Source organism: Onychostoma macrolepis, chromosome 22, assembly GCF_012432095.1.
Source record: "Onychostoma macrolepis isolate SWU-2019 chromosome 22, ASM1243209v1, whole genome shotgun sequence".
Lineage (NCBI taxonomy): Eukaryota > Metazoa > Chordata > Actinopteri > Cypriniformes > Cyprinidae > Onychostoma > Onychostoma macrolepis.
In genome coordinates, this window is record NC_081176.1 from 28,243,927 (window position 1) to 28,267,259 (window position 23,333).

The 23,333-nt window shown below is 36.4% G+C and overlaps 1 protein-coding gene across 12 annotated transcripts in view; it reads left to right on the forward strand.

Moving 5' to 3' along the window:
• The window catches only part of dock3 (dedicator of cytokinesis 3), a 201,138-nt gene that overhangs the window by 111,403 nt on the left and 66,402 nt on the right, over positions 1–23,333 (forward strand). For all 12 annotated transcript variants that reach the window (XR_009268428.1, XM_058760914.1, XM_058760915.1 and 9 more), the window contains 4 exons: positions 7,876–8,024; positions 12,032–12,116; positions 20,488–20,529; positions 21,164–21,315. Coding sequence is in view for 11 of the 12 variants with exons in the window: in XM_058760914.1 (XP_058616897.1) it covers positions 7,876–8,024; positions 12,032–12,116; positions 20,488–20,529; positions 21,164–21,315 (428 nt within the window). In the remaining variant the exon portion in view is untranslated. The remainder of the gene's footprint in view (positions 1–7,875; positions 8,025–12,031; positions 12,117–20,487; positions 20,530–21,163; positions 21,316–23,333) is intronic.

The following is a 23,333-nucleotide window of genomic DNA, read 5'->3' on the forward strand; positions in this document are numbered from 1 at the left end:
TTAGTGTTTGCTAATATTTACGTCTTTTTCACTTGTTTTGTTTGTTTGCTGTTTACAGGAATAGTTTACCCGCAAATTGCAATTATTCCGTCATTTACTCACCCTCGTGTCATTCTAAACTCATTTTTCATCAATTTTAATTCCACCTTTGTATGAAAAAAGAGCATTTCGTAATGTGAATTCTAAAAAACAAATGACTTATGTTTCAGTTGCCAGGGTTCATGAGGGAACTGCAGGGGTTTGTGAGTTGATGGAAAGCTAATAATTAAATACTAAAAAGGTTTTAAAAAAAAGAAAAAACACCTCTTTTTTCACAATGTGAACACATTTGCAACATGGTTGGACTATCTCTTTAAGAGCTGTTTACCTTTATTCGTTTAGCCAAAGCTTTTATCCTAAGTGACTTTAGGTTGCACGAGTTAGCAGCTTCTTATCCTCATGTTTCCAAGACACTGTTAAGCAGAAGATAGAGTATCGCTTTAAAGTGTTTATGGCAGTTGAAGGTGGAAATATGATTCACCTTCTTCAGATTCCTGGACTGGATCTTTAGATACATTGGGACATCTGATTCATGATGCATTCATTTCATTTCAACGAACATGTTGAACTCAATAATTGAACTCAATTCAATTATCGTGTGTTCCCAGAAGTCCCTGCTTGACATTTCATGCTTCATTTTGTTAGAGAAATGCAATTTATTGTGTCTATCTATTATAGATTATGTCAAATGCTGTTGTACATTATGGCTGAACATTATTGTTGACAAGCATTAGGCCCTAATTATTAATCAAAATTGGTTGCCGGGTCATTCGCCACATGGTTTCCAGGATGTTGTAGGTGATTTATAGGGCATATTATTAATAGTAATATAGATTTCCAAAAGCTTTTAAATTTCATTTATTCATTAAATGTATTTATTCATTTCATTAAAAAAAAGAATTGGTTCAAAAGTATCACTCCAAAAGAATCAAATATTGTTTGAGCTTAACTTGAATTTTCTGACAAATTTGTTTATTGTAACACCAAACTTTGATTTATTGTAATTGTAAGCTGAATTAGCAGAATTTCAAATCATCTAAGTCACATGAGATTTGTTGGAGGTCTCTGAACAGTTTGTTGCATGTTTTTGCTGTGAAATCACCACAATACTGTCTGACCTTCCCATATGGTCTGTCATTTCCACCGCCCTTTGTTGACCCAGAGCAAAGACACACAAACACACACCGACTGACTGACAGTCCTGCTTGGCAGTGTGGAACTGTGAGTAAAGTGAGATCGCGTGGCCTGAGCAAAGGTCATGTCGGGCCATGAGAGGTTTGATGCTAGCGTGTTAGCCAGTTAGCGCACATACATTCGCTCTCATATCCACACATTGAGTGTCAACTACCTATTACCTTCGCAACATGCCCACACATATGGTCTTTTTAAGCTATTTTGGAACATTTTACGCTATTTGACTGTGCTAATGTGATGCTGTGGAGCTAACAATCACCTCAAACTGCCGAACAACCCTGAAGATTTAACATTAAAAAAAAAAAACAGTCTTGATTTAAATGATTCAAACCTTCAACCCTGAAGTTAACGGTGCATTTAGCCTCAAATGTGGCAGTTTTCCCATAAGGTGTTCTTTAAATGAAGCATTCAGATGATATTTCCTCACAAAACGCATATTTCAATTGAGTTGGCTCATTATTCACATGGTTGTCCTGTTATTTTGTATTCATTTTGTCATCTGGTCTTCCACTGATCTGCCCACATTGCAATATATGCAAATCTCTCTCATTACGCCCGCTAGCATTTCCTTAGCTAATAGTCTAAGTTTTATTTTATTTTTATTTCATTTACCATCTGCTTTCTTCCCTGTAACAAAACCTGAGCATCAAATGTGTGGTTAGAGAAGAGCCCATGTGTGTGGGGCGAGATGAGTCGGCTAGTGCAGGTGAGTGTTAGCATTAGCACCCGAAGGAGCAGCGGTAACTGTACAGAACGTGGGCGAAAAGGTGTGAGTCACACTCTATCACTGACTGAAGAGTCTCAAATAGAGGACACAGGAAGCAAATAAATGGATTTTTCATAGTTTACAATTCCTGTTTTGTATAATATGTCCATTTCCTGTTAGACAAACATGTTGAATTTGGATTTGTGTTTGTTTTTAGCACTAACTTCTTTAATACTGTCTAAAAAATGGCACTTAGTCCACTGCATCCTTTACTCCAGGCTCACTAGCATGTTGTGTTGCATATGCTGCTGCTAAGTGCTAATTCTCTGCTACTATCTAGCAAAAATTCAGTGCCACTAACCTGATAAACTTCGATCCTGTGATTAGTTCTTCCTCAGAAGTGTCCATTGTATCCACCTTACTAAATGACTTACTAAAAGCCAGAAGTCACAGAACAAGAGATGAACGTGATAGTTTTGTGTGCTCATGAGAGCTAATGTTTATAATGGGTCATTTAACCAGCTAAACAAACAGGGCTTTAATGAGAAAAGCTTTGATGCTATTTGAGGCGCCATCCTCAGTGGAGGCTGATGTTTAGAAGTCACTGAAGGTACATTGCTCTCTATGACTTCAGTAGGAGGTGAGAGCCATACAGTTTATGCAGTGTAGTGTATTTTGTTGAATATATATATGAATTAATGAATTAATAATGTGCTATCGAATTGTACGTAATGAGAGAGGTTTATCTTCAATGTTAGAGGTTATTCTTTTTTTACGTTTGTGCTGTCACACCATAGGACACATTAATACGTCAACTACCTATATATATATATATATATTTATATAAATAAATATATATATATATATATATATATATTAGTGCTGTCAATCGATTAAAATATTTAATCGCCTTTATCACAGTCATGGACTGTGATTAATCATGATTAATCACAAATTTAAAATACTAGAATTTACCTGTAAATGTGTTGAAATAAAGAAATCCATGACAAACTAGTTTAAGGAAACAGAACCTTTCACACCTCCGCCAGGTATGAGACATAATCCTTATTATTCTTTTGTTTTTATTCAGCCATTTTCAGCCTTTAAACTGGCAATAAAACGTTTACCAAGCCACATCGCTTCAATCCCAGTATACATTTACCCAACTATTATCAAAAGTATTTCTAAATAAATACAACAAAACATTTTCTTGCGACCTTATGTGAAGTATTATGACCAAATGCATTATGAAGATTTGGACCTGTTCTGCAGGTGCATTAGAGCTAACGTTAGCATCATGCTTCATAAGGCAATTTATGAGATTAATAATACACTTTTACTCAGAACTCACTTCAAACTACCATCGAGTGTTTGTAATAACTTCTTTTTGCGATCAAATGTGGAATTTGGTTGTTTACTGTTGTTAAAATATGCTATTTATAGCCTTTTATATCGCTGCACAAATTAGCATTTCAGATGCATACATTCATCTCAAGAAAATCACATACAAATATCCTATCGTAACCGTGTGTTTATTATCTTATATAATCTATAGTGGCTGTTGTTATGTTTATTTCTGCTGCTCTGGCTGAAACTCACGTTGTTTGTGATGTTACAACCGCCTCTCCGTTCTTAAGTTGCCAGGTATACATTTCAAGTATAATACACATTATAAAGGATCTATTAAAATTTGTATTTGTCTATATACACTTTGGGCGGCCGTGGTACATTATAAAAGTAGCCCAAAAAACCGCAACCCACAGCTCTGTAATTTTTCCTGCGACTGTATTTTCAAAATAGCACTTGTGCTGCTGCCCTGGCAACACTGGTTCTCTGTACCCTCATCACACAATGATAGATGACCTTCCGCGCTGCGATGATGGCAAGAAGTTGGGGTCAAACCTTATCAAACGATTAATTTGCATTAAAAAAATATTAACACATTAAAATTTCTAGATTAATCGCATGCGTTAACGCGTTAACGTTGACACCCCTGATATATATATATATTGTATATATATATATATATATATATACACACACACACACACACACACACATTGCGTAAAATACGGTAACACAATTTTAGTTCATTAATTCATATATATATATATATATATATATATATATATATTTCTTTTTTTTCTTTTTTTTCTTATGTGTTTTACATACTATGCACAGACCCTTCATCGCAGCTAAGCTGCAAAAACGGCTCGTTATGAAATTTCTGATTACAGATTGTTCCCGGATTTCTGGTTATAAAAGAAGTTGGATGAATTCCTGTGCACCAGAAGAAGATTATATTATTATTCCAGGTGGCATATGACTAAACAATAAGAGTAAGATGTGGCGGGAAAGTTTGCCAAACAATGTTCTGTTCCTGACTGTGTTGCACCTGCCATTCCTCTTTTGAAGGATTCCAGCATTAGACATGAGTGGCTAAAGTTTATTTTTAACAAGCTGCTTGATCATGTGCAAGAGTGTAACATTTATTTAATATGGTCTCCTATTACAATTTTACCAAATATGAACCTAAGAGAAGATATGGATGGATTGGCTGAGAGTTGGACATGGTGAAATGTGATTCTAACACATTGTACTGTAGCTCAATCCGGTCTCTGTATTTAAAGCATGTGAGTCATGCAGTTGTGGAAAGTGTGATAAATACATGTTCTTCACACAGCTCGGTGCAACACATGCTGTAGCTCTTCTTCCCACACACTCACACACTGAGTGTTCTTCAGCTGTATTCCCTAAAGCACAGACCACAAATGGTGCTTTGCATGTGAGTTTCCATCGAAGCTCTCTAGCTAAATCATCCCTTACAACAAGTAATGGTACTGAGTGACTGGCATATTTATTCCAGTTCTGGTAGGATAAATTCTAGTTCGTGGCCATCAAAACACTTCAGAACGTTTGTCATAACTTTGGTTTTACCATCAATTACATTATCTGTGGATAGCTTCTAGAGATTCCCTGCTAAAACACTCAGCAGGCATGAGGTTTCTTTTCCAAACAAAAAGCTCTGTTGACGTTTGAAGTCTCTGTTCTGAATACCCTGCTGAAATATCAATGGCAATCGTTAAAGTATACTCGTTAATCGACTAGGGACCCCGTAAGTGGTAGAGGATCCTGATGGATTGTGAACTGGATGCAATCCATCTTTCAGTTACCGCAGAGGAGGCGAGGTTCTTGCCGTTGGGTTGTGGGGGAGGCTGTCAATCCGAGCTTTTATTTCAGTTAAAGCTCAAGGATTGATACAGGTCTCTTGACAGCCAACTTAAAACAATCATAATCACATTATACTGCAGAGGCTGATAAATCTGTGTGTCATTGGTGTAAACGGATTGCCTTGTTCATGGATGGTAAGAGAGCAAGAGCACTAAAGGGAGGATGACCCCACACTGTGTACTAAAATCTGCTTGTGCCAGAATCCAGAAATATCTCACGTGGAAGCCATGCAGAAACATCATGCCTTTTAGAACTAGATATCCTTATGTATGAAATCCTTTATAGAGGACTAGAGAAGAGACTCATATTTACATATTTAATTCATTTTATTCCACACATACAGGCAAATGGATTTGGCTAAAACTCATTGATCAAATTGAGTCCTATCTTTGACATAAAGTCAGGAGTCTGATAAAGTGTTAGCTGGTACCAAGATTATTTGAGTAGATTATATCTGACTGGATTGTTTAGTTTGATATCAGTCAACATGTTCGGGTGTGTTTGGGTCAACTCTCTCTAAGTCGAGTGTTGAACAATGTTACTTTGCTCCTCAACCCGTAATGACCTAATCTGAATTTTACCACAGTGAACTGCATAGTGAAAAGTTGTTAAAATAGTTACAAAACAGTCGAGGGTTATCAAAATGTAATCAGAGCAACAGAATACAAGCATCTTGAGAAATGTAACTTGACATGTTTGACAGTAATTGTCTTGAAATGTATTGTTGAAGGCTGTGAGTTTGTTACAAAAGTCAGCTGTAGCTGAATTTAGAGATACAGTGTCTTGAAGAGAATTGTTATGTCTCTAAATTTCATCTCTCATGTTCCCACAGAAGACTCTAGTTTACTTCACTAGCAGACTAGTCGATTGTCGGGTGACTAGATGACTAGATGCCAAACTATCAACACTACCTTGGACAGCTAACTTCACCACAAAGACAATATAGGTCCATCAGCTATACCAGCAGCACTAACCAGCATAAACTAGCTTGGACCAATGTAAAAAACCATACTTGTTTAGTTAGCATGGGATTTGAGTGCATTGGTTTTCCCATCAAGCTGCTTAGCAAGCCAATTATACAAGACTATCCCAATCAGACAGTTTCTCCAAAAAGACTATGCTGGTCCACCAGCACCAAACAAGCACTAACCAGTGTACACCAGGTTGGAATATCATAGGAATCCATGCTTTTCTGCTAGCATGAGAGGCTGGAGTGCTGGTTTTCCCACCAACTTCATCAAACAAACAAGTATAAAGCAACATAAACCAACTTGATCCAGCATAGAAATTCGTACTGGTCTTTATTTGAAGATTCTGTCTAAGTTTCCACCCGAGTCTTTTCGCTCTGCTCATCCCAACAGGAAGTGGACTTATGGTGCGATCTGCAGCTGGTCATTGAGATTCTTCTCCAAGAATCTCACCATTGAGACTAGCAGGAAATGATTCACGCTGTTCTGCTTGTGATTGCATGAGGAAGGAGTAATTATTGATGCCACCATGAGTAGGGGGATGCTATCAGTCTCCAGTGTCAGGAGCAACCAGAAAAAAAAGGCTACATCCCATACAGAAGTCCAAGTGAATACAACAGGGAGTTTGATGGATGTGGCTTTTACTTGAATGTCCAAATCCCATCTGATTTCACCATTAACAGACTGTAGAATGACATACTGACAGATGCTACATATGTGGGTATCCAGGGGAACATTCTTGTGTAAACTCCACATAAACCTTCTTTGTTTTCAAGAGCATGTCAAACTCAAGTTCTGAGATGGAGGGCGCTGGAGACCACACGCACAGCCGGCACAGCATGTCGGTGTGACAAACGCACAGATCTGTCTGCTGCATGTCTCCCCAAGGGCCCATGAGGGAGTCGTTATCATCCATCATACACAAACTTGGAGGGGAAGCCTTGCGGTTTGGGACATGTGCTTAGATGATGCTCAGTGGTTGTTCCACTTCTTTGACTGTCTGTGGCTTTGATTATCTACAGTACTGTAATTCCAACATCATGTGAAGGCAGCATCAAGTGCCATTCACACTGACACAGTGATTTTGAAGAAGCAGAGCAACCTGAAGTCACTTATTTCAGTGACACATAAAACAAAGTTTAGTTGAGTTGAGTTGAGAGAATTATTTGCAAATATGAGTGCTGTTAGTGTGACTGTCACTTCAAAGCTAATTTACACTGCATTGACAAATGACGACTAGCGGCAACAGACGTTTGTCATGTTGGACCAGTGTGTTACCAATGTAGGCGTCTATTGCCATTGGTCGGCACTAGTTTTTGGCATCTAAAACGTTTTATTCACATTTATTCATATTTATTGGGTCGTGGGATTTCTGAGAAGTGATATACTGTAATCTGGTGATTGTTGGACATGGACATTTTGGTAATATGGTAATACCATGCCATTCTTTAGAGTCCTATGCCATTCTTTTAGGTAGATGTATATGCTAATACTTGCAGTCTTTGAGGAACCAGTCAATTTCATGTATTAAGATATTCTATAGTACAGTGCCATTTATTATCTAAATCTCAGTAAGTGTGTACTTGTGTGTACTGGATGTACTTGCAAAATAATCGTTTACTTGCACTATGTATTATATGACTACTGTACATTTGCCTGGTCAAATTTGAGGCTAGTTTGTCATGAGTGGATGGATGAAATAAATCTTTGCCTTTCATTTTTGTTTTTTCTCTACAGAAGCATAAAGTCGACCTCTTTTACAAGCTCCGTCACGTGATGAACGAGTTGATTGATCTGAGGCGACAACTGCTTTCAGGCCACCTGACCCAGGATCAAGTCCGTGAAGTCAAACGCCACATAACTGTACGACTGGACTGGGGCAATGAGTGAGTTACTCTCTTTTACCTCCCAGAAAATGCCCTGTACAAATTCAAATTAAAAACTTACCTTAATCTTACAGAAGAACCAGCAAGTTGCCTTGATGTTAGTAATGTTAGCCATTATGCTAACTTCCACCATAGGATACATCTTGGATAAACCAGCAAAGATGCCTTAAAAATGTTGTTAGCAATGTTAACCATTATGCTAACTTAAAACATACTGTAGGTCTGAAGGTCATTGCACACTGAGTCTGAAATTTTCATCCAAAATTTTTGCACGTTAAAAAATAAATGCAACCTCACGTTGTGTCAATCACGTTTACACACTGTGTCCGAAACTTTCGTCCGATTATTTTTCGAAAGGTTCGATTTTCTGCACTTTCGCATCTGTAGCAAGCATTTTGATAGGAAAGGATGGCAAATACGAAAAAAAAACTAAAAAACGCATACAAAAATGTCTGACTCAGTGTGCAAGGACTTTAACTCTTGTGGATAAACCAGCAAAGATGCCTTTAAGGAGATGATAGCAATGTTAGCTATCATGGTAACTTCCAACATTGGCCAAATCTTTGTGGAAGAACCAGCAAAGATGCTTTTGTGTTGTTAACAATGTTAGCCATCATGCTAACTTCAACCATGGGTCCAATTTTAGCCACCATGCTGACTTTTATCATTGGCCTAACTCTTGTGGAAGAACCAGCAAAGATTCCTTTTAAGTGTTGTTAGCAATGTTAGCCATCATGCTAAGTTTAACCATGAGTCTAAATCATGAGTAAGAACCAGAAAATATGCTTTACTGCTTTTGTTGGCAATGTTAGCCATCATGTTAACTTCCACCATAGGTCTAAATCTGGTGGATGAACCAGCAAAGATGCCTTTACGTTTTTGTTAGCAGTTTAAGCTATCATGGTAACTTCCACCATAGGTCTAAATCTGGTAGAAGAAACAGCAAATATGCCATTATGGTGTTGTTAGCAATGTTAGCCATCATGCTAAGTTTAAAGGGGTCATATGATGCGATTTCATGTGTCCCTTTGTCTTTGGAGTGTTACAAGCTGTTTGTGCATAGCCTACTGTAAGATCCATAAAGTCGTAAAGATTAAAGTCTCAAACCCAAAGATATATTCTTTCTAAAAGTTAAGACTCATCTATACCTTCCTAAAACACCTCATTCAAACACGCCCCCACAGATCAATGTCACTGTGTTTGAAGATTTGCATAATACCACCCAGATGTATACGCAAATAAAGAAGACATAACTTTTATTCTCGCTGTAGTATTGCCGCCATGTCATGGAGACGCTCCGTGTTTCCAAATATGGTAAGTGGCGTAACATTTCCGTCACACGCTTGACGTTTTCAGCCAATCACAACGCACTGGATAGCTGGCCAATCAGAGCACAGCATGCTTTTCAGAACAATAAGCTTTGTAAAAAATTGACACATTTCATAAAGGCGGGGCATGTGGAAGAACCAGAAAAGATGCCTTTATGCTTTTGTTAGCAATGCTAATTATCATGACAACTTCCCCTGTAGGTCTAAATCTGGTGGAAGAACCAGCAAAGACGACTTTAAGGTGTTGTTAGCAATGTTAGCCATTATGCTAACTTCCACCATAGTGCTTTTCGTATTTCTGCACTCTTACATAGGCAAATTATGTCAGTTGATATTTTGAAAATACACCCTATTAAACAAGTCTATAGGATTGTCATGCATTTGTTCTACCTTCAAAATAACTCATTGAGATTAATGTTCAGCCCTGGCATGCTTCACTCAACTGAGAAGTGTTTAAATAAGCTCTTGTGCATCATGGAGATATGCCAGTGATTTTAATGTGTTTGAGGCCAAGGCCTCCTGATCGTGGAGTCAGAGTTAAAATGAGATGGATCACTGTGGCTTTCTCATCACCCTAAATCGGCTTGGCCCAACTCACTGAAGGAAATGAGGAGAACAAGAACATGTGTCATTCACAGCCTGGTTAATGTGAATTATGCTAAGATTTCAAATGCAAACTTCAAAGCCAAACAATCCAAATCAACACAATGTTGAGTTGTTGTTGTTCTTTAATTGAGAGTAAATTGATTTTTCACTGCACTGAAAGGCTGTTGTGTTTGTCCTTCAGATACCGCCCCCATTTTTAACCTACACAGTTGTGCAATTCTTCACAACTTTTGAGTTTTTAGTGTCAGTATTTACAGTTCTTGCATCATTATTTCTCCTTTTGAGAGATTTTCAAAAGTTTGATGTCCAATATACATTTGCTGATACTGCAAATTGCACGTTCTGCCAGCTACGAAAAATATTTACTATACTGTACAATATTTACTATATTGTTAAGTAAAACATTATGTTTTTACAGCAATTATCCACAGCGTAGAAGTGAAAATGAAAGTCATGGGCTTCACCTCTTATAGCGATGAACATAAGGCCAAACCAACAGTATTTTAGAGGTCAGAAGATCCAGATATTGCAGTGTATCAGCATCTGTGTCAAGTCCACGTTGACCACTCATCCCTCTTCTTCAAGGTCACCTGAAGATTCACTTCTGTGATGAGGCACTTTGTGGTTCTGGGCTTTCAGCAGTACATCACTGCCAGGTCTTCAGATCAGCAAACTAAGAGATAATTGAGTAAATGGGATGAAATGGATTTGAGACGGGAGCACTTACACTTAAGTTCTATAAATACTTGAAGGATGAGTTGAAGAGCATCTTGAGTGTTTTTCAAACAATCTAATAATGTTTTCTTTAAGCCTTTCTCAGGTTATATCAATTTTCCGCAAGTTATCTTGCGTTATTTGGCAAGTGTCAACGTTACTATTATATTCTGTAATATATATGTTCCAATATTTTGTGTATGACTGCAAGAGAGTTAATTCAGCCTCAATAACAATACATTTATATATTGCGAAACGCTTTGACGTAGCAAATTAGAGGCATTCACACTGCAGTTGCGGAGTATATCAAGCTTGTCATTGCTAAAAGCACTTAATTGTCACATAATAAGTTTATTACTGTCTGTTTACACAAAGTCATCAACAAATGGATTTATTTATGCTCTGATACAAGTCAATGATGCAAGATGTCTCTCTGGAGAACTAATTTGCATTGAAATGTTCAGAAAATATGCAGATTTATAAGCACACCCCTGCTAGACAGGGACCCTGGGTGATGCTAATGCTAATGCTTTGATCGAGAGCACAACAACCAGAGCAATATAACTAGCAACCAGCCAAATACCCTAACAACCATCTATCACCTATAGACCTTATCAATATGGTAGCTATTTTACTTTACCGTTAGCATTACTAAAATTAATTCCTTCTGTTTCACTATTTACTTCTTAATGACTGATATTGAATCACTTGGCAAACCCCCCGAACATTTAAATGAATATGAAAATATAGTTTAGTAATAAAAATGTGCATTTCAACAAACTTTCAATTTGAATTTTTAGCCTCAACGTCATTATCTTTCATGTGTTTAGTTGCTAACCCTATTACTTAATGCTAGTCTGTGGTTTAGGCTACTCAGGGCGTTGATGGGAAATCTGAGAGGAGAAATGTTTATGTTATATTAAGATACATTATGGCATGCCATCACTTTCATAATTAGGTTATGGGGGCAACACCTGTTTCTATAGCTCTACACTATGACAGCTGCACGTAGCGCTAACGCTAGCAGTTTCTGTGCGTCTTTACCAAAAATTAACAGCTCTCAAAATTAACAGCTCTATGTGGATAAACCAGGAAAGAAGTGCGGAAAATGTGTCTGGAAATGTTCTTATGTCATGTTTTCCATCACACCGCTGTGTGAGATATTAGCGTATAGCAATGTAGCGATTTATGGATAAAAAAAAAAAATAGCGCATGGCTAAATGCCTGTGACAACAGGTGGACACAGCAGCTTTACAGATCTTCTGTTCTTTTATTATCCACAATATTATACATTCTAAGTATTTCAGTCTTGATGAGTCTACGTTAATCTGGGTTCTATTGTTTTCTTGTGCTCAACAGACACTTGGGCTTAGATCTGGTGCCCAGGAAGGAGTTTGAAATGGTAGATGCGGACCAGATCAGCGTTTCTGATCTCTACAAAATGGTGAGTACATTGACTGCATCTTGATGGGTTTTCAATATGTGCTTTTTTTTTTTTTTTTTTTTATCCCTGAAGCAGTAAATCACTGTAACGTCCTCTGTTGGATGTTAGGAAAACATATAATAGATGTTTTTGCAAGGATTATGATTTAAAATTCATGCAAATTGCTTCCTTTATTCAAAGACTTTATTTATGAGATACTTTATTTATTAGATGCCAAATTATTTGCTCATATCGCATTATTATTTTACAGTTCTGGTTTAAATTATTATATATGTAAGTATGCATATAAAAAAATATGTCATAAATCAAAAGTCATAAATCAAATATACTAAAATATTGCATACAAATGGTAAAACAACTAAAACATATGAATTATTTATTTTTAAAAATATTTTTTACAATTATATTGTATGCAATTTATGTCATTTATATTACTTAAATATTTTATATATAATGCAGTTTAAGTATATATATTTAATTATGATTTTGTATGAATAAAATTATGTAAAACAAACATAATTAGCAAGTTATAATACGTATATATATATATATATATATATATATATATATAATTGACTAATTATGCTTGTTTTATATTATTTTATACAACTATATATATGTTTTTTTGCAGTTTATTGTCATTTATATTACTTCAATATTTTGTATATTACAGTTTAAGTTTTCATTTATATGCAAACCATTAAGAGTAAAAAGAAGACTGTGACGATTTCTTATATATACAATGTAATTAAAATAATTAAAATTCAGGTCATTATTTATTTATGATTATAAAACTTTATGGTTATTTTTGTTCAGTGTGCAGTTGTTATAATGTATTTTGGTTTGTGCTTCTTAATTTTCTAGTGTTTTCCTTGCTTTGAATTACAGCAAGTTCTACAAAATGAGTTTATTAATATGTGAGTCATCTGTGTAAACAAGAGCAGGAATTCATGTTTTAATGTATTCCTGCAACTGTTTTGCATATGTGCATAATATAGGCATAATGTGCAGATGTTGCCAAGTTCCCACCTGTAGAATGAGCTGAACAATTAGACAGCAGAAATGTTTTAAACACTCCATTAGAGGGCATATTCCCAAGATGCCTCATCAGAATGAATCATTTACATATTCTATTTCTCAGAAAGCCTCATAGCGTATTTTCAGCTTTATGGAGCTAACTGCTTTGGAGGACTGCTCTTTGGAGTTTAATAAGAAACAATTTTGGAAATTATACAAAGAAGCTTTTTTAGCTTTTGATTATTTTTTACCCTCAGTAATTCACTTTATTCTCTAGACCGCTATTCGACGATGATAACGGTTTATTACAAACAGGCTTCGACACCAGCATCTGTTTCTAACAGGTGCTTTTGAATGGCAGCTTGTGGAAAAGCTGCTAATACTGTACATTTATTTTCTTCACACATTTGACAGATCTTTTTCCATGATGTCTGCTCAGGTTTATGCCATATGTATCTATGTTTGGGTTTGTGTGGGACTGGATTTTTGTACAATATGGCAGCAAAGTAGCTAAATTTACCTCAGCGCTGTACCTGTATTCTGCAGTTTAGGATATATATATATATAGCTTTTTCCACAGGCTGCAATCTGAAAGCACCTGTTAGAAACAGATGCTGGTGTCAAAACCTGTTTTCAATAAAACATTATCGTATATATCATCTAAAATCTACACATATGCAAGCTTAAATTGCTTGAAAAATATTCATTTAATGTGATTAAATATTAGCTTGTGCTTTTTCAGTTTGGCTGTAAAATTAAACTATAATTTATCAGCACTTCATGTCCAATAAAGCTTATTATTGTAAAAATTATATGTAATATATAATATATATATATATATATATATATATATATATATATATTTTTTTTTTTTGCTCTAAAAGTATGTGATTTTTGTTAAGCGTATTATTGTGAAATACATTGATTTTTATTTATTTCGGGGTTTTGATTAGAGAAACCAAGCAGCTATTTTTAATATTAAATGTGTATGTTATGTATACCTTATTAATAATATTTATTAATATTGTCAAATGCCACACATTGTCTTCCTTTTTGAGTAAATTAGGTTGAATCAGTGCTTTGAAATGAATCAATGTTTTAAATCAGTCCGTTAAAATGAATCATATTTCTCAAATCTACTTTTTGCTGATAGGTTTAGATAGGTTTAGATATTAAAAATACTCTCTGTCTTTTGTAAAATGTTGTTTTCGTCTTCATAAAACTTTTAAAAAAGCCTGTTTATAAATCTGATATTCATGGTGTTTTGTAATTCTATATTTGCAACAACAACAACATAATAACAACAACAACAACAACAATAATAATAATAATTATTATTATTATTAGCCTATTGTTGTTGTTGTTGTTGTTTTCATTATTACTGTTGTTGTTGTATATTTATCTTTTGTTATATTCATAATATTAAATGTTTATAATATGTACAGTTTATTAATATTATTCAATTATGGATATTATTAAAATGTATTAACATTGATCATTTTTAAAGCATGCAAATGCCACACAGTGACTTCCATTTTGCAGCAAATTAAGTTGAATCAGTGCTTTGAAATGAATCGGTGTTTTGAATCGGAAAGTTAAAATGAATTAAATTTCTCAAATCCACCTGCATTTTTACCACTAGGTTATGTGTTATGTAAAATAGTCTTCAAGTCTTTATGAAACTTAAAGCACATTAAAATAATTGTGATATTCCTGATATTGTTTAGTTTCATATTGGCAACATTTTTCCTTCAACCATTGAAGTTACAAAGTTAGAGAGAAACGGAAAGAGGTTGGAGGAACCAGTGAAAAGAAAAGAGCACTATTCAAAGCGTTTGACTAAGAGGTTTCACTAACTTTTTGGGCAAACATTCTTGGGTAGAGTAGCTGAATCTTGACTCGATTTTAAGTGCACTAGCCAAATGTTGAGGTCACAGTGAGATTTGTGTAGCTCGATATGTGGGAGGCGGAGGAGTTTCACACAAATACCAAAAATAAAGAAAGAGAAGAAAGAAACAAGCTTCTGAAGAGAACAGAGAGACAAAGATGTGAGAAGACTTTTACTTGGCCTCGGGCAGCAGAGAGCACCGAAGCTGCAGAGACTCGAGACCTTTCGTTTTCTTAGAAGTTGCTACTGAATTGTCTCCAGGGAAGCAAAAGATAGATTAAATCAAAGAGCCGAGCTTTTCTGGTTCTGGATTACACGTGCACCGTTCACACACAATTTACTCAAGCTATCAGTTTTCTCTTTACTTTCTATATTCATTCCATCATTTTTTGGCTTTTGCGGTAACACTGTCAAGAAAATAAATATTGAAATTTTTGTTTTTCTTTTTTTTCTGTTACAAAACAATGACATGCCTGTCTTTTCGAAAGCTCAATTTTACAGTTTTACAGTCATAAGATATTTTTTTCATAGAAAACATAATGTTCCTATGATAGATTGCCACTCAATTCAATTTAATGTAATGAAATAAAAATAAAAATGAATTCTTTATTAAAACATAATTTTATTAATACATAAATATAAATAAATGTAATTTATTTAATGTTTAAAATGTTAAATTTTATATGTAATTGCTAACAGCCAAAAAGAGCAAAAGGGCATGTCGTAAAAATATAATATAATATATAATGTTGCATTGTAAATTTGTTACTTTTAACAACATTTTCATTATATTTAATTTAATACATTGCTAATTGATTTCTTCAATTAATTTTTAAATGATACTCCTCATCCTCTGTAGCCATAAAATAGTCCATGAGAGTCTAATTCATAGATAGATAGATAGATAGATAGATAGATAGATAGATAGATAGATAGATAGATAGATAGATAGATAGATAGATAGATAGATAGATAGATAGATAGATAGATTTAATTAAATGAACAAAAAATAATAATATTTAAAAATAATATTTACTTATTTATTTAATTAAAAAAAAAAAAAATCCCTCTGTACCCATAAGAGAACCCTTGAGGATCTATTGTAAAATGAAATAAAATATCATTTTTCAATTCAATATTTGTATTACAAAATGAATAACCTTTTATTTAGTTATTCATTTATTGCAATACACAAGTTTCAGGTTTAATTTTGACTCATTGAGCAGCATTGTGCCCTTGAGCAAGACACTTGAACCAGGCATCTGTTAGTCCTTTACCTGCAGTAATGTACAGTAACCTTGTATAAATAGTGTCTGCTAAATGGGTAACATAGATTTATTTCACAAAGAACAATATATATATATATATATATATATATATATATATATATATATATATATATATATAAGTTAGTCAGGGACTGAAGTCTCACAGAAGCATGCAGTAACGTGGCTGTACAATCTGCCACGCTCACAATGCTGCAAGGCGCTATTTTAGATTAATGAGTCCCGCTAGGCACGCGTTTAGCCTCCCTGATGGTGAAAGTGAGAACAGAGGGAAAGATATTTGTTTTCAGACATTTCTCAGTTCGGCCTGAAATCCTCCACTGGGTTTGGAAATGAAACTCTACTTCACTCCCTTGTTGTCAAGCACTATATCAAGGAAATCTCACTTTTTATCTTGAGATGTGTGTGCAGCTTTGATGATTCCTTTCCCCGGTCCTTCTTATAAAAGGAATTTTTAGGGATGTTTACTAAGGAAAGCATCACTATGAGGAAACATCTCTAGAAACCACTCAGAACACACGACTAACACCTTACAATGCCCTAGCAACCATCCAGAACAGCTTAGCAACGACCAGAAATGCCCTAGCAACCACACTCAGATCACATGGGTGTTTTTTGGCAATTGTGGTCACATTTCTACCACTAGGTTGTATCTAGGAAGGTCTGGTTGGCTGTTTGTTGTTGCAATGTTGTTGCTTGGTGATTACTAGGCTGTTTTGGATGACTGTGGTGACATTTTTATACCATAATTGCTCGGGTCTGGATGGTTGCTAAGACATTACTAGGTGGTAGCCAGGTGCACTGAGTGGTTACTAGGCCATTGCTAGTGGTTGCTAAGGTTTTTTATTTTTATTTTGAATGGTTGCTAACATACTATGTAGTTGCCAATGTGTTCTAAATGGGTGTTTTTTGGCAATTGTGGTCACATTTCTACGTTGTGATTGCTAGGGTACTTTGGATGTTTTCTGGGCATTGCAAGGTGTTAGTCATGTGATCTGAGTGTGGTTGCTAACACCTTGCAATGCCCAGAAAACATCCAAAGTACCCTAGCAATCACAACGTAGAAATGTGACCACAATTGCCAAAAAACACCCATTTAGAACACATTGGCAACTACATAGTATGTTAGCAACCATTCAAAATAAAAATAAAAAACCTTAGCAACCACTAGCAATGGCCTAGTAACCACTCAGTACACCTGGCTACCACATAGCAATGTCCTCACCATCCAGATTAGCCTAGCAATAACAATGTGGAAATGTAACCACAATTGGCCAAAATAGCCTAGCAATCACCTTGCTACAACATAGCAACAACAAGCAACCAACCAACCAGAACACACTAGATACAAACTAGTGACACCTTATCAACCGCCTAGCTATGTTCTAACAACCATACAGAGTATCCTAGCAATCACAACATAGAAATGTGACCACAATTGGCCAAAACAGCCTAGCAATAACCTAGCAACCCTTTAGCTACAAAGAAAACAACGTTGTGACATCTTATCAACTACCTAGCAATGTACTAGCAACCACCTGAACAAAAAAGCACCCACCCACAGCATCCAGAAAACCTTAGCAACCTCTAGCAATGGCCTATTAACCACTCAGTACACCTGACAACCACCTAGCAACCATTCAGACTACCATAGCAATTACAGCATACAGATGTCACCACAGTCACCCAAAACAGCCTAACAACAACAAACTCCCTAGTGACACCTTATCAACTACCCAGAACACCTTAGCAACAACCAGTAGTGCCCTAACAACTATCCAGAACACTTAATTAATCCCCAGCAATGCCACAAAATTGCAATCATGACATAGAAATGTCACAGCAACCATCCAAAATAGCCAAGCAGTCACCTAGCAACATTTTAGCCGCACCATAGCAATATCAAGCAACTAGCAAACCAATCAGAATACTATAGCTACTACCTAACAACACACTATCAACCAAACTACCCAGGACGAACTAGCAAACACCTAGTAATGCTAAAAAAAAGGTTTAACAAAGAGATAACAATCCCTCAGAACAGCATAGCAACATTAAGACAAACACTCAGAACAACCTAGTAACCACCTTATCAACCACCTAGTAATATCCTTGCAACCTTGGCAACTGAACAGCAGGTCACCACTAAAAACAACTCAGAACACATTAGCAACCACATAGCATCATCATGCCAATCCCCAGAACCCTAGCACACCCTAGCAACCACCCAGAACATTCTAGAAACTGGACAGTGAAGTGCTAAGAACCACTTAAAACACCTTAGCAACCACATAACAACACCACTCCACCAGAAACATCCAGAACATCCTCAGAACTCCATAGCAACTGGACAGCAAAGTGCTAACCACCACCCAGAATACATTAGCAACTGCATTGCAACGCCACTCCACTAAGAACACCCAAGCAAAGTCTTAGCAACCATCTAGAACACCCTAGCAACTGAGCACCAGTAAAGCTAAGTGCTATCAACCTTCACTCCACCCACAACATGCAAGCAATGCCCTAGTAACCACCCAGAACACCCGAGTGATTGGACAGCAAGTGCTAACAACCACTAAGAACACCTTAACAAATGCACAACAACGTCACTCCACCATGAACACCCAAGCAATGCCTCAGCAACCACCTAGAACACCTTAGCAACGTGCTACTCCAGTACTCCAGAACACTTTAGCAACCGCATAGTAACATCACTCCATGCACAACACACAAGCAATGCCCTAGTAACCACCCAGAACACCCTGCAAACTAGATAGAAAGTGCTAAGAACAGATGAAATCACCGTAGCAACCGCATAACAATGTCATTCCACCAAGAACTCCCAAGCAATGCATTAGCAACCACCCAGAACACCTTAGCAATTAAGCAACTGGACAGTAAAATGCTAACAACCATTTAAGAACACCGTACTGCATTGTAACATCACTTCACCTAGAACACCCTATAGCAACTGGAAAGCAAAGTACTAACAACCACCGAGAACCCCTTAGCAACCACATAGTGACATCACATCACACAGAACACCCTAGTAACCAACCAGAACACCCTAGCTACTGGAACGCAAAGTACTCACAAACACCAAGAACACATTGGCAACCACATAGTGACATCACGTCACCCAGAAAACCCTAGTTATGCCCTAGTGACCAACCAGACCACCCTAGCAATGCCCTAGTAACTGATCAGAACAGCCTAGACACTTGAAAGCAAAGTACTAACTGCCAAAAACACCTTACCAACCACATATTGATGTCAACTCCATCCAGAACACCCTAGCAACTAGAAAGAAAAGTACTAACAACCGCTGAGAACACCTTAGCAACCACCTAGTGTTGTCACTCCACCCAGAACACCCTAGCAATGCCCTAGCAACCAACCAGAACTCCCTAGCAACTAGAAAGAAAAGTACTAACAACCGCCGAGAACACATTAGCAACCACATAGTGACATCACTTCACCTAGAACACCAAAACACTGTGTTTTGAACCGGAAGGCACAGTCTAATTTGTATTTTTGCGTTCACGAGTTTTGCATACCTCTTTTCCCACCATGCATTCGCCGATGGGGGTTTGTGTTGAGTGCTGGGTAATTTATTCTAGACACAGTCAAAAGCACCGAAGAGAAAGATGCAAGCTAAGAAACAGACTCATAAGTCACCCAGGCTCCCAGGCAAGATGTGTATGTGTGTGTGTATGTATGTGTGTGTGTTTCACCATGTGATTATGAGCATGTGTTTTCTGCTTGGGGTTTGTGCTGACGATGCCTCTGTGAATATGATTAATCTAGATGTAGATATCTCTTGAGATATTGCTCTGTACATCCAGCGTTGTGGGAAAATATTCAAACCCTTAAGCAAGTGTCTTATTTACTCAATTACAGATCAAACAGGAAATTCTGTTCCCTTTGATACTAGAATTATGAATTATTTTAGTGTGACATTGTTTTAGGTTTGAAGATTACAGTGTGCAGTATGCACATTATAAGTTTCCATTTTAAACAATTTAAACATTTAAGGATGTCAGTTACTTCAGGTACAGCTAAGATGATATGTTTAACTGCTGTCAGCATGCTTTGTACAGTATATACACATTGACTGGGTTTTAGTCTGAAATATGACGACAGTGTTTATCTTTCTCTCTTTGATTCTCTCCGTTGACAGCACCTATCCAGCAGACACAGCGTCCAGCAAAGCACATCCCAGGTATATTTGTCATCCTCAGCACCATCTGAGGACTTGTCAGAAATGCTTAAGAGTCGTTAACGTACAGAACTATTTGTAGGTCATGGTTCACCATGGGCTAAAATGTGACATTTTGATCTAAACACCTTGTTTACTCTGTTTTGATCATGCTAAAAGACCTTTTACTGTTATGTATAATGCACTTTTTCGAATATAGGTCAGTAAAACAGGCCAAAAGATTGCAACAATCTACTATAAGCACTAATGAATGTGCGTGTTTGTCTAGTTCCATTTAGATGATTTTGTGAATTAATATTGTTTTTAAAAACTATATTATATTATATTATATTATATTATATTATATTATATTATATTATATTATATTATATATTATATTATATTATATTATATTATATTATATTATGTATTTTTGAATACACATTTAAGATGCAAGAAGTATAAATAGCAGAGTATATACCTTTTAACAAAACACAACAACATAAAATAACGTCACATTATTTCATAAAATGACTTTGCACATATTGTATTATCTGACATAACATCTAACATAACATTACAAAATAACACTATAACATATGCTGTAACAAGCATTTCATGACATAATGTAAAGCTGTTGTTTACTCTATGTTTTCAGGATGGCGGAAGACAAAGACACGGGGATTCGTGTCGAATGCCAGTGCCACACCATCTCTTTGTCAACCTAAAGAGCTTCACGTACAACACCATCGGCGAGGACACAGACATCTTCTTCTCTTTGTATGACCTGAGAGAGGGCAAGCAAATTAGGTAGGAAATGTGGTTTCAGCGGTTGTGCCTCTTCACCATTTTTTTACAATGAAGAAGCTTTCATTGGTAATTATTTACAAGGAACAGAAAAAAACAGTATATGAGGTCCCATAAGAAATAAAGTAAGCCATAATTTTCTAAAACATCAAGGTCTCGGAAATGAAAGCTTGCGCAAATACCACCCACGTTTACATCAACAGCACACAGAACTGTGAAACCGCAGAAAGATGAGATAAGGACAAGAGACCTTGATGAAGTATTCATTTAAAAAATCTCTTCGCTTCAACTATGCTGTTAAGACATCTTAAGTTTCAAGTAGCATTTTTGAGGTAGAGGACGCCCTAAACCAACTCTGTCTCTACAACTAAACCTTGTTAGCAGAATATTACACTGTTTTAGATTACTTTACAGCCAGATTTTAAGACTGCTAGATTTTTGTTCAGCGTAGGCACTGGAAAAATCTGCCTCTACTGACATCTTTCCAAAATGCCAAAAACTTACCTAGACATAATGTTCTCTGCAGTTTTCAGCAGAAACGTACACTAGTGGCAGTAAAACATCAACTTTTATTCCTTTTTATATGATTTATGAAGCAGGAGCAGATTATCGATTAATTACACATATTTGTGTGCAGTTCATTGTGTTATGTTATGAGTTCAAAACACGTTTACTATACTTTTACCCACTCCATATAACCATTCTTATGTAGTAAACTTGCTCAGTGCGCACCTGATACAGCATTACACTTCCATATGTATGCTTTTCTGATGTAGTGCACCTGGTACAGCATTTACATTTCTGTATGTATGGCTTTTCTGATGTAGTAAACTTGCTCGGTAGCGCACCTGGTACAGAATTTACACTTCTGTATGTATGGCTTTTCTGATGTAGTAAACTTGCTCGGAAGCAATTACAGCATTGCACTTGTGTTGTGAAGCTGCAATATAAGTGAAAAAAGACCTCAAAGACTTGTAGAATCAATCTAAAATGGCATGGTTGCTTTAGTGTAGTTGATACTTTTTTTTCCAAACATGATGGAACATTAACCTTTAGCACCACTCACTGGACATCAGTGAGTCATTCTGAACTGCCTCAATACGTAATTGAAACACTGCCAGATTTGCAGTCATCTGCAAAACCAAATGCACTTTTAGTGCCACTTACTGGACATTTCACTTTGAAAGTGTCACAAAACGTGCAAGAAGTAACGTAATAACGTTTTGCAGAAATGTCGCCAGATGCATGTTTTGTTTTTGTGTTTTTGGAGCTCAATTCATTTAGCTTTTTGAGGAAAGGCTGCTATAACTTTTCTTGAGGAACTTAATGTAAGTTGGTTTTAAAAAGGCGCCGGTCAGAAAGAGGAAGTGGAATTGCTTTCCAGTGGTTGAGGGAATTTGCAAGAGCTGGAACACCCTTGAGGGAAGTCCAGTTTCAGGGACTGTAATAAACTCAACTTGGTCTCAAGGATGGGGAGGTTCTATCTTCTGTTATACAACGGAAACTTGTTTTGTTTTTCCTCATGTTAATCTTAAGAGAAATAAGGCCACTGGCAGATTCCTCCATGGGAGTGTTTAAAAAGTAATTTATACACCTCATTAATTAAATTAGAGAAGCACTTGTAGGCCACTAAGAGACGATCGCTTAAATGTTTCTGTTTGAAGCAACGGTTCAGTAAGTTCATGTATTACCCTTTCATCCTTTTGAATGCCGAAAGAAACAACAAAAACGTTAATTAGGGTGGTCAGACCCCTTTAAACCCCCCTCTTCCCTACTGTTTTTATCAACAGGATGTGTTATTCACTTCAAGCTCACCTGAAACAGTCATGTTGCATCACGATCTGTCAAAACGGCATGGGCTAGCACGGCTGTTTTTGTGTGTTTGTGTGATTTCGAAGCCTTGATCTGCAGAAAGCGCAGTACGTTGCTGGAGTTTGTCCTGAGGGAGGCTGCTCTCATGAGAGACCCCATGCTGATGAGTCTCACCATGGAGACAGAACGATTTCTCTACCTCACATTTT